A 12707-nucleotide genomic window follows, 5' to 3' on the forward strand; every position below is an offset into this window, starting at 1 on the left:
ATATTCGAAGCTGTTTTCTATAACCCCCTCCCCGCTCCTTTACCCAATACTCCCCAGTTTTTCGAAATTTGAAGCAAAAATAAGGTTTTTTAACTTTAAAAGATAAACATAAAACGTAATAAAAAAAATTAGGAGATTTTGTAAAGATTTTATTTTTTTAGGTTATTTAGAATATTTTAAGAGGTGTGGCGAGCCGTGATATACGTGAATTTCAACAGTCTTTATTCTCTCCTACATAAAAAATTCTTGGAAACCGGTATGAATTGGCGAAATTTAATTCTCGTAAAATATTAGGAATTGCCCACTTCGCCATAATTATTTTTCATTGGTAATAAAGAAATGTGATGTTTTGCAGCATGCCCGTATATTATTTCGGAAGGTCTGATTTTATTCTAAACAATCGTAAACCAACAAAACCACTTAAAAAGAGTAAGAACATTGTGACTTAACCTTTCTATTACCCTAAAAAACTTGGTATTACTTTCCTGACTCATTAAACATATAGGTAAGATTAGCGTGTAAAATAAACAAGATTAACATATGAAATAACCAAGTTTAGCATGTACAATAACCAAGTTTAGCATGTGAAATAACCATGTTTAGGACGTAAAATAACCAAGTTTAACATGTAATATAACCAAGCTTAGCATGTAAAATAACCAAGTTTAGCATGTTAAATAACCAAGTTTAACATGTAAAATAACCAAGTTTAGCATGTAAAATAACCAAGTTTAGCATGTACAATAACCAAGTTTAGCATGTGAAATAACCAAGTTTAGCATATGAAATAACCAAGTTTAGCATGTACAATAAACAAGTTTAGCATGTAAAAAACCAAGTTTAGCATGTACAATAAACAAGTTTAGCATGTACAATAACAAGTTTAGCATGCGAAATAACCAAGTTTAGCATATACAATAAACAAGTTTAGCATGTACAATAAACAAGTTTAGCATGTGAAATAACCAAATTTAGCATGTACAATAAACAAGTTTAGCATGTACAATAACAAGTTTAGCATGTAAAATAACCAAGTTTAGCATGTACAATAAACAAGTTTAGCATGTACAATAAACAAGTTTAGCATGTGAAATAACCAAATTTAGCATGTACAATAAACAAGTTTAGCATGTACAATAACAAGTTTAGCATGCGAAATAACCAAGTTTAGCATATACAATAACCAAGTTTAGCATGCGAAATAACCAAGTTTACCATGTACAATAAACAAGTTTAGCATGTACAATAAACAAGTTTAGCATGTACAAAATCCTAGCATGTGAAATAAGTAGCTCAAAAATTTAGTAAGAATTGATACCTGGTAGCTATTGTCAGATACTCATTAAACCATGTCTGCTGATGCTCCATCAGAAATTTTAAGAAAAATGCGATTGGTTATTTGCGAAAATAATTTTGAACCAACCAACAGAGTATATAATGCATAATTAATCGTCTGCGTAGGTTGTAAACCGAACTCCATTAAAAAAGTGATCCGCCCAGTATCAGGAATTTTGTGTGATTGCGTAATTGTTTAATGAATTTTTCGTCTGAGCAGGAAAAATGGTTAGACATTGAAACAATGTTAGTCAGATAAAAAGTTGCCTTAAGGTTAACAAAAAACTCCATAATAAACATCCGTACACTCGATATAATGGCCAATATACATGAGCTACTCGCAGCTGCAAATTTTTCTTTGGAAATGTCAACTATGTCATAGAAATGCTAAATGGAATGTCAATTTTACATACCATAAAAAAACGATAAAAAAATATGACGTTCCATTATTGGTTTACTTCTCGCAACAAATAATGGAGTCATGTAAAAGTTGAATATGATGTAGGAACAAGCGAGAAAAAAGACTAAGAAATACATGAAATCGTTGTTTTCTTTTTATTAAAACTTGTTTCTCCTGTTTCATAAAAAGGAGTAAAAAAACATTCAGTTTGTTTTTCAAAATACAATTATTGAGATATTAAAAAAAAGAAATAAAATGGAAAAAGAGAAAAGATCATAAAAACTCAATATTCGTAATAACTTTAAAATAACGAATCTAAATTCACAGCATTAAAAAAACAATGCATAAAAATTTTTTTTTTTTAAATAACAGTCAGAAGAAATCGAACAGAAAAACATAAGAAAATATTTTTAACTTTGAACTCAAAACATGTTGCGTTGTTTTCCTTTGCTGATCGTCATATATATAAAACATACCGTGTGCCGAAATAATTCTACAAATGAGCGCATATATCGCAACTCAACCGGAGATTTGATACCTTGGGCGGAATGCAAGAATTACGCTGGTGCGGCGAAATTAAACGAAGCGTTTTGCCAGTGTGTTCGAAATGGCACCGTGGTTAAGAAGAAGAATAGCAGCGGTTGTTACGATGCAGCGCAACTGATGAGCTTGTATAGTAAGTACTTTATCGCATATAACTTCTCGTAAAAATCTTGTAAAATTTCGCAAAATGCAAACTTTTTACTAACATTCTTTTAACCGAACTTTTTGTTTTTTATTATTTATTTATTTATTTCTACTGATTTTTTTTTATTTTTTAATGCTACTTAATTTTTTTTCACTAAATTCCGGATGCCCAGTAAACTTTGAAATAAGTATATTTAAAATATCTTGCAATAAGGCTTGTATATGGTAGCTGAAATTAAAAAGGTTTGATTAAATTTTGTGCCATCTATAAATTTTTCCGACATTTGTTAAATAAAAAACATAAAAAAATCCGTGGCAACCAACCGAATAAACTTTGGTTTCAAATTTGAAGTTTTCTAAACGAAAGACATGCTCCTTCACTGTCAGTTCAACATAAATTGAGGCCCTACTCTTCCGTTTTTGTCTGTAACTTTTGTTTGCCTGGCTTATTTCACTTGAAATTTTTAGTAACTGAGTTTCTATCTATATGAAGTTGATTTAGGAAAAAAAGAATTAAAATTGCGCTCTCAATAGGTGACAAGCTATGCCAACCTCGTTCCCAGAACACTTTGCCTTTTTGATGAAATTGATAACGGCCACTCCGTGATAACAACTCAGGAGCCACAAGACCCTGGGAACGAGGTTGCAGCTACGCCCATATTTTTAAGGTCCCTTTTGCAAAAACTAAACTAGAAATTCTTTTTTAGAATATTAAGCACATATTACGATATGTGATCAATATATATTTATATTGTATTGTGTGGTGTTTACGCCCTTATTACGCCCTCGCATATTATTATGCACCATGTGGGCGTAATTTACGCCTGTATTTTGCGGTAAATCACTTTTTCATTCTTCTCCCACTTATTCTTATTCTGTAATTTGTAGTGGCATTTATTCAAGTTGTAATTTCTCCACATGTGGGCGTTTTTAGGGGCGTATAAATCTCTAACCTTACTCTTCTTTTTATGTTTTACAAATGTTATTGTCATCAACTTTTTATTTGCTTCCTTAGTTTTTCCTTCTTACTCTTGTTGAAGAGTTTCTTACATGAAATAATTATTGAGAATTTAATATTTAATATTTATTGAGAATTTAATATTTATTGAGAAAGTAATTATAATGGAATTATTTCTTATGATAAAAGTAATTATGGAGATAATTTCACTCGTTATCGGCGCGTGTACCTAAATATCTCAAACACCTGTACCTGTTGATGATCCAATATGAATATAGAACAAGGAAAGCTGGTTTGTGTATGTTATTTGCGAACTATTAAAGTAGTAACAAAAGGATAATAGGAAGATGAAGAACACTCTTGCTAAATTTATAATGGAATGCAAATCATGCAATAGAAAAGCTTGTAAAGAACATCTACCTTAAATTTGTAACAAGTATGCAAAAAATTAAAAACCAGCAATTTTCAAAATTTTGCTGACGTCAGCAATTTATCACGTAACCAAAGCTAAAAAATTTTCTGCCACTTTACTATTTTATGTTAGTTAACACTTGGAGATGTGCTCCAAGTGTTGTTAACTGACATAAAGCAATAAAAGTGGCAGAAAAAATAAAAAATAAATTAAACCTTTGACCGGGTCACTCAGACCCCAACCTGAATAGGGTTAAATGCAAACCTAATAAATGAACTTAGTTCTTCGTCCGTCACTTTATTAACTTTTTTGGATAAATAGAAAATATATTTAGAGAAAATAATTTACAAAATATAGAGGTCCGAATAAATAATATGTCTGATAAAGCGTAGCTTAAAAGGAGCAGTAAATACTACCCATCTAAGTCATGGCCCTCCTGGTCATAATAAACAGGGTATATCCCTCGATATTTGTGAGGCTAGTCATGTAAATATGCACATCTCTCGATCTCTATTCTTTTGGAACGTGTTGATTATTTCTAGTTCTTTAATATTACATTAAAGATTAAAGACACAGCGGTCCAGCTCTTTCCTTTCACAAAACATCGCGTTCATCTTGCATCTTCTCTATTAACCCTTCAGCGTTATTTCCTTTTGGCCTGTCTCTCTCGCATTCGTCATCTGCGTCCGTAACCATCTCTTTTACAGGTTTCATCGCTTATTCTATCACCTCCTGTATCGCTTTTAATTTCCCGCTTAACTGATCAAACATTGTGCCACACCCTTTGTCGTTTTTACAAAAGATGTGACACAATGTTTGATCGCTTAAGCGTTCAATATTTTTCTTGAGACGTTGGATCTTTTCCTCTTGTTTTATACTTATTTCTCTCCTCTAGAAGTTTATTCTCTCTTTTAAGAGCTTGAGATAAAGTTGTTAACTTCTCAATAAACTTTATTTATTTTTGGAAATGTAAAAGGGAATTTGTGTTAACAGATTTTTGGTGATCATTGTTCCTCCCTGGCTTATAGTTTACCATCTATTGTAGAAACAAATTCATGAAAAGGTTAGGGTCTAAGATGTGATAAAAATACAATTAGAACTTTTTGAATTTTGTTACCTTTTTATAGGCTCCAATGTCGTAATTATGGATTTCTATTCTAGCAGGTAGCATCACTTCCTTCCGTCACTGAGTATTTGCGCAAAGTATTATTTGAGATTATTTGACGTCAAATTTGTTTGTATTTTCTTGACGTAATAGTTAAAAATGGTTACCAGGTGCTTATTCTTTGTTTCTTATAATGTTTGGTGGTCTATTGCAGAATTATGAATAAGCGCCCTTTATAAAAGCATAACATACAGTTGAGATTAATAAGAGGTGAAAGAAACCCAACCACTTAATCACCTTTTGCTAACACGTCTTATAGGACCTAAATTTCGTTGTAATGCAAACGAATTTTCGTTATTTTAATAATTAAAAAATAAAATAATAACTGCTGAAATGATATAATAAACATCCAAAAATTATTTTTTAAACAATTATTTTAACAGTCAGCTTTTTATCGGACAAAATTCTCATTATCTTGGAAAAAATACATCATTTTTGTAGGTACAATCTTGGTCAAGATATGCCGAAGACAGCTAAAGTTTGCAGCCACAAGTAATTGCATAGTATTTCTATATACTACCCAATTACCACGAATTTTAGATGCCAAACGAGGATTGTTTCGGTGTTCGGGCCTGTGAGTGAACGTGAATAGGAAATCTTTTTTGCCAGTGGCTGTATGAAGAGTAGCGACTGAAAAAAGTAGCGACTTTGCAGCCAGCCTGCTGTAAAGCATTGGTGGTTTGACACTTTTGCCCATATTTAAAAAAATGACGCTTGGAGAGTCAAACAGGCGGTGCATCAATATTGTTGTACGAATTATGTATCTATGTCATGATTTAAGAACGTGTAGCATTGTCATTATCCAGATAAGATGTAACTATCGCAATAGTAAGATGATTATAACTTCTTTTTTAGACAACAGCTTGTTATTCTTGGAAAACATCACTAAGGTATTCACGGTCACTTCTAAAAACGCAAAGAAAATAAAGGAAGGTATCAGCTTGATATATCCTAACGGTACCGCTGTTCAAAACGTTGATTGTGCCTTGCTCAATCAAATATGCAATCTTCCATTAAACAATACGCAGAAAAAGAAGATATTTAACCTAACACAACTCCTTACTAAAGAAAGCAAACGTTACCATCTTTCTGTGAGTAAATTTTTACTTTTTCGCGCCAAATTTGTGAAGTTGGTCTCCATTAAAACAGTGTCTTGTTTTTGGTTACGATATTTAAACATCGGAGCTCAAAAAGCTCACCCGTTATTGTACAAATTATGGACTTATATTAGTTGATTAAAGTGTTGTCCTTTGGAAATTAATTCATCTTAACTTACAAAGCTACCAAATAGCGAGGGCCGGGGCTGGGGAGAAATTCTGGTGCAAATACTGAAACATTGAACGTTGAAAGCAGTTGACAAGAACGGCTAAATGGGAACTAATCCTCGATTAGTGCAAGTGTAATCTATGTTGTTGTTTTTTTGCGTTTTTGCGTGTATCACAATTTAATAAAACAACACCCCACCTCGTTCACAACGCATCTTATATCTGTTCTACGAATATATTCCGAGTTAAAAAATGTACCCCGGAAACGAGGTTCGGGGATTGAACCAAATCTTTTGCGCATCCACTTTTTTCTGCATAAAGCAGTTGATTGGATAAAAAATCTTGTCAACCAGTATAAAAAAATACGCAGGAGCGCTCTCGCACATAGGCTCTCACAGCGTACACCAACCTGGTTCCTTAAGCCGTAAACAATCCCTGGAAACGAGGTTAAGTGTGCACCTTTGAAATTTGAAGAAGAGATCAATTAAAAAGCCTTTACTGAGACATTTTTAAAGATACAAAGAAATATATGTTGCTTTTAAACACCTTATTAGATTCATCGTCATTTTAAAGAGAATTATCAAAACTGGCTATGTGAAGCTCAGCTAACATGTTCCAATAGGCGATGGAGTGTGCTTGTTAAATTCGAAACAGCAAAAGGTTCGTACTTTGTTTTATTCTCCTGCTTCCTAGATCCTTGGAGTACTACCCAAGCCAGTAATGTAAACCGAAAGGCTTTATGTCGATGATAGGAGAACGGCCCTAAGCCCGAAGTAAATTTACTGCTAAAAAGTCAGGGAATAGCCTCGTAGCCTCCAGGTTCCGAACCTGTCCGAGCCTCAGATAATAGCCATTACTCGAAAGTACCCCCTAAAATTCTATAAAGCCCTTATAATCGGGAAAATCTAATAACTTTTGTCACGATTATCTTAGAATTAAAACTCACAACACAAGTTTATTTCATCAAAAGGAATCATTTCGCAAAGTTTGGACACGTTATTAACCCCATTTCCTACTTTTTTCGGATTTTACCCTCACAACTAATGGGTCGTGGTGGCTTGTGTGCCCCTATTCTAACTTTTGATCTAGAATGATTTTTATAATATAATGTCTGAAATCCTACAAAAAACAAAGCAACTCGTGAGCAAGAGCCCATTCTGGAGTGAGTAAGAAAAATACAAACAATAGGGGATTGTAGAAAAAACATTAGGCCCTGACATTTTTTTTCTAAAAGTGTTTTGTACTTTTCATCTGAAAGCATTGTTAAAACTAAGGTGTGATTTTAATTGGCGCACTAACCTACCTTATTACAGGAAATTTGCAATCTTAAAATATTTGGTACACTCCAACTAAAAATTGTTGTTTTTACTACACTTCTACCAAACCACGTTAATTCATACACTCGCAATGTATTTTTGTTTGGAAAAGCGATAATTTTATGTTTCCGAAATGCAAATTTTCAAGAAGTTATTTTTTCAGTTGTTATTTTCTTGTAATAAGATACGTTAGCAAGCAGAACCAAGAAAGTAGACTTCCAAACAGGTAATCAACAAGCCACAATTATTTAACAGTGAAGTCTGTGTAAAGAGAAACACTGCGCCTCAGCCAAAATTTTATGTTACTTGCTAACATTAAGTTATAGCTGAAGAACTGGGTAGCCGTTTTAAACATCGCCCAACTCAATCAAGTGTTACTATTGACAAAGATAAAGATGGAGATAAAGATGGAGATAAAGATGGAGATGAAGATAAAGATAGAGAAAAACCAGGAACAATGACAACAACTCCTGCATTAACAGAAGGCGAAGATTCGTCATCCGAAGAAAGAGTTGATACAGTATGAAATACTATATTAATTTCCTTGTAGAGATTGAAACTAAGTAGTTACAAATATCGGAGTATGTAAAGTATAGTCACTATTGAATGTTTATACCAGTTTAACGCAAGTTGGAGGCTAAAGTTGTGTAAAACTGGTTGTTAGTGATTCCTACACACATGCTGAAATCTAAAGGCTAATATAAGAGATAGCAGCTTTCCTCAGGACGTATTTGCGTTTTCTTATGTGTCAACATCGTATTATAATCAGGTCTAATTTTACAGCATATGAAGTTCTAAAAGATCACAAATCTAACGTGATCACAAAATTCGCGAATTTTGACACGATACGAGGTCCGGGGGTCTATAATATAACACTACCACCTAAATGTGTAAATAAAAAAAATCAAGCCCGTACTTCATGGCATTTTGTACGCTCAGCTAACAAAAGCAGGGGCTCCAAATCTAACTTGCTCAGTCGCGATTTAAAATCCAAGATAGTATCCTAATACACCTTTCCCGAATTTCATAAATTATAATAATTATGACGTCATCCAAAATTTTATGTTTCTGTGCTCTTCAAATAAGGATATTCAGATAGAATATTAACTTATCATCACAAAAATGAAGTTTTTAGAGCAATATAATATTTTTTGGAAATAATTATTTTGAAAACTAGGCTATTCTTAGGAAGCTCGGCTATATGAAGGGTTTGACCGTAACTTTCAGCTTGGAATTAGGTAATTTGTTCTACCTTTTGCTAAGGAACTTAAGAATCATTTTAGTATAGACCTCTTTAATTAAGTTAATTAAAAAATTCGGAAAAGGTCTATTGTGAATTTGCGTGTTCACAAGCCTAAAAAAAAACTTTTATTTTTTATTTATCGACATTTCACTACAGGAGCAAAATTCAAAGATTGCAATCATTGTATCGATAGTAACAGCTTGTACGATAGCACTGGTCGCAGTGATAACCATTGTTTACTTCCAAATAGCAAGGTAATGACAGTTTCATTTACATTTTATCCATACCATATCCATTTTGCTGACTTTAGCCCGTTATGCATTTTAAACACAATCTACAGGTATAAAAGTTTTGCAACTGAAATCATCAACTGTTGCAGGTCTACAAAAGAGTTGAAAATGTGAACATATGGGAAATTTTTGTTGAAAGTTGCTAAAAGCTGATCTTGCTTGTTAAAATGCTTTATTGTGATAAATTTTTGCGGGGATTAAACTTCTTCTTAAAATGGCTTATCATGATGATGACGATGACAATGACAATGACGATGACGATGACGATGACGATGACGATGACGATGACGATGACGATGACGATGACGATGACGATGACGATGACGATGACGATGACGATGACGATGACGATGATTTTCTAATATTTTGCAGGGACTTAATTTCGCGTTTCGACATTTTTGACTATTTTTTGAAACTGTCAAAATTAGCTCTCGTGACAAACAGCCAAATTTATCGCGAAAAATCTCAAAAAAAATGAATTTACAAAGGCGATCTTGACATGAGAACAATGTTTTTTTAATGCCGCCACACAAGATTAAAACCAAACCGATGACTAGAGGTAGTTTATTTTGATAGATAGAATTGATAATATCTCCTAATTTTTACTATTGCTTTTTCTTATGGAAAAACAGAGAGGAGACAAAGAAAGTAAGGGAAAGTATGTTCAAACGCTTGTGGAAGTGTAGATTTCAATCATGAAAGTTTTACGGCAATTTTCTTAAATAAATTTCACGGATCAGAATAATTTAAAAATTTCGCGTGAGCAAATTTTCGCGGATGGCTAATTTGCAGATTTTTGCAGAAACTCAATCTCGTGGATTAGGCTAAAATCCACGAAAATTCTTTACATTTTTTTACATTTATTATTTACGGTTGGGAGACTTGAAATGAAGTTTTTGCGGAGCAATTTTTTTTGTGATTAAGTTTTTTATGCGAAATGCATAACTTATTTTTGCGATTGAAATGACTCGATAAGAAAATACGTGAATACGACTCGTTCCTTATTTGTATTTTATATGCTTTTAACAAAAACTCAGTTCAAGTTAAATGAATGTCAACTATATTATTGAAAATTTTGATGCCCCTTTTTAAACCTCTATTTTATGTGGCCTGTAAAAATGTGTTAATGGCCTTGGAAAAAACAGATGCGCGAAATTTGCATGTGCGCAAAATTCAAGGGAATTATGGTTTTAATATTAATTTTTGATTTTATTTTTACATCATAGAAAGCGTGGACGCGATTCAAACCAGGTAAGAGAAATACATAAACACATGACAATTCAACCTAATCCCCAGGGCTTGCCTCTCACCGGCGCTTATTGACCGCTGTTGCACAAAAAGACAACAGGTCCTGAGATAAAGGTTGATATCAATTTATTTTGGGTTAAAAAATATTCCATGCAAGGAATTTTAAGACATGCGATAACTCTAGTCAAGAGTCACAACAAAAACTTTGTTCTAAGAACCTTTTGTATTACGGCACACACTTCAGAGCTAAGAGATTGAAATAAATAAATATAAATTAAGCGAAATAATATAATGAAAAAGAATATTGTCCCCACAAACAAACGTTTTTTATAAAATAGGTACTTATTTTATGGATCCGGTGATCTTGTTTGGAAATTACGAGAAGTAAGTAAGTCATTTGCAAAAGCAAGTCCAGATTGTAGCTTACTATCATATAGCGCACTCACAATCCTCCTTTATGATGGACATTCTTTGTTACTTTATAAGATAGTTTGTGACATTATTGAGTTTGTTGCATCAGACATATTACGTGTAAGAACTTCATCATTTGTGAACCTAAACCGTATTCATGTACCAAACCCCTATAAAATTGAGGTCTCAAAGATTTCTGAGTGCGTGCCCAAATTGTTTGGCATAAGTCAAATCTTTTCACAAACGCCTCAAGTAAAAAATATTTTTTTAATTTTAAGGCATCGCTATGTTAAAGAACTTAAATATATATTTTTAGCCGACACCAGTGCAGTACCCACCCAACTCGAAAACTAAATTTTCTTACGGACTTTCAGGTATGTCGAGAATTTAATATATTTGATGACGTCACTGTGATCTGAATATCCCAATGTATTAACAAACATGTTTAAATAAAAAAAAAGGGCCATTCACAAATTTTTCATTCCTTACGCTGTTTTTGAAAATCGTTACTTAAAGGTTACAAACAATTCACATTTAGCTTCGTAACTCACCCTTAATCTTCTTTCGATTGGTGTGTTGAACATCGCATACCTGCAAAATGGGAATACAGCAGAGAACTGCGCCTCTTATCTCTAGATGCAGCATGAATGGCAAATACTCCTCTTCCGAAGCACCTTAAAAAATTTTGTTTGCGCCCAAACGTTTTCGTACCGACCTGATGCAAGAAAACGTTTTCAAGACTGACATAAAAATTTTTGCGAATGGCTCTTATAATCGGATGCTGTCTTTTATTTTGCAAATGGACAGGTTTTGACAAAATTAGTTCACTGAAAAAAATGGATTTTTTTTAATAAGTTTCTTAAAAACGTTGTTAATCTTTATTTCTTAGATCTGGAAAAGTGGAATCGTGATGCGATGATCAGGAAGGTAGTTTTTTTACATCAAATCTTGCGAAAATTAATTCCCCGAAGGTATATAAAAACAAAGTCTCCCGAGTGCCACAGTTTTGGATTCTTTCTTTCCCACCTATACACCAGGGCGTGATCAATGGAGGCGGAGTGGCACAAACGTACAATCTCAAGCCCAAATGAAAACATGCGACTTCGCAGAGCTGTATCTTTTTGTAAGAAACCGTATATATAAAAAAGAAATACGAATTAAGAACAGCTTACGTGTAGTCTCCCGGTTTAGTACTTTCCAGTTAACGACTTAAGCTGTTAAGGTCATAAAATTAGAAACATTTTTAGGCTTATATCAAGATCAGTGTTTTTAAATGAAGTGATTTTGACAGGAAAAACTATCGCAATTGTTGTAAACAACAGTGACGCTCTTACTCTTAGGAAGTTCAACGACACGAACAAATAAATCGGGAACGATATGTGCGTCCACCGATTACAACTAACCGACCACTTCCAGTTCCACCACCATCCGTCCCTCCATCACAAAATAAACAAGATGATGGAGTTTATATTGATTTCATTGCAGCGCACGAAAACGAAGGATTGGAGCTATATGAAGATTTGGATCAGCTGTATGTAGAATGCGAGAAAATACAACCTGACCCAACAGTATAAAAACAGGATCACAATGCAAGTCTAAAAAACAGGACCAAGATTCAAGGACAAAGAAACAGAACTGAAATGCGCGCACAAAAAAACAGGACCACACAAAAACACACACACTATACCAAACAAAAGCACAAATATACAGGACCAAAATGCAACCACAGGACTAAATAAATCATTGACGAAGTCACCAATGCTGAAAAGGGCTGGTTTTTACTGTGAACGACGGTTGTTGTGCGGAGCTATGCAATTGACCAGAATCAAAAGACTCGCTAACTTTCAAGTTTCTCGAACCTCAAAAAAGCATGTTTCTTTTTCCTTACTTGTACCGATATGATTGAATCCGCATACACGTAAATTTTCAACTCGACTCTTTCTTGAGAAATAGTTTCGGTAGCATTGTTTTTTTAGT

At 33.4% G+C, this 12707-nt stretch overlaps 1 protein-coding gene across 2 annotated transcripts; it reads left to right on the forward strand.

Moving 5' to 3' along the window:
* The first annotated feature begins 1898 nt into the window (after nucleotides 1-1898).
* On the forward strand, nucleotides 1899-12660 carry LOC130613505 (uncharacterized). Of its 2 annotated transcripts, none has more exons than XM_057434840.1 (9): nucleotides 1899-2411; nucleotides 5813-6048; nucleotides 6777-6882; nucleotides 7865-8058; nucleotides 8938-9035; nucleotides 10298-10322; nucleotides 11047-11104; nucleotides 11620-11657; nucleotides 12071-12660. In XM_057434840.1, exons 1-9 carry the CDS (start codon nucleotides 2165-2167, stop codon nucleotides 12302-12304), a joined length of 1236 nt encoding a protein of 411 aa, XP_057290823.1. In that variant the 5' UTR covers nucleotides 1899-2164; the 3' UTR covers nucleotides 12305-12660. The 2 variants fall into 2 exon arrangements, with proteins under 2 accessions (XP_057290823.1, XP_057290822.1); XM_057434839.1 differs by having other exon boundaries at nucleotides 1903-2411; nucleotides 7859-8058.
* The last annotated feature ends 47 nt before the right edge of the window (nucleotides 12661-12707 follow it).

Source organism: Hydractinia symbiolongicarpus, chromosome 11 (assembly GCF_029227915.1).
Source record: "Hydractinia symbiolongicarpus strain clone_291-10 chromosome 11, HSymV2.1, whole genome shotgun sequence".
Taxonomy (NCBI): Eukaryota; Metazoa; Cnidaria; class Hydrozoa; order Anthoathecata; family Hydractiniidae; genus Hydractinia; species Hydractinia symbiolongicarpus.

Excerpts from the sequence above, each read along its gene's own strand:
- LOC130613505 (XM_057434839.1), top strand. The coding sequence starts at position 2,165 with ATGTTGCGTTGTTTTCCTTTGCTGATCGTCATATATATAAAACATACC. Across the intron at positions 11,105-11,619 it reads ATTTTCTTACGGACTTTCAG|ATCTGGAAAAGTGGAATCGT; the intron begins GTATGTCGAGAA and ends TTTATTTCTTAG. Across the intron at positions 11,658-12,070 it reads GTGATGCGATGATCAGGAAG|GAAGTTCAACGACACGAACA; the intron begins GTAGTTTTTTTA and ends TCTTACTCTTAG.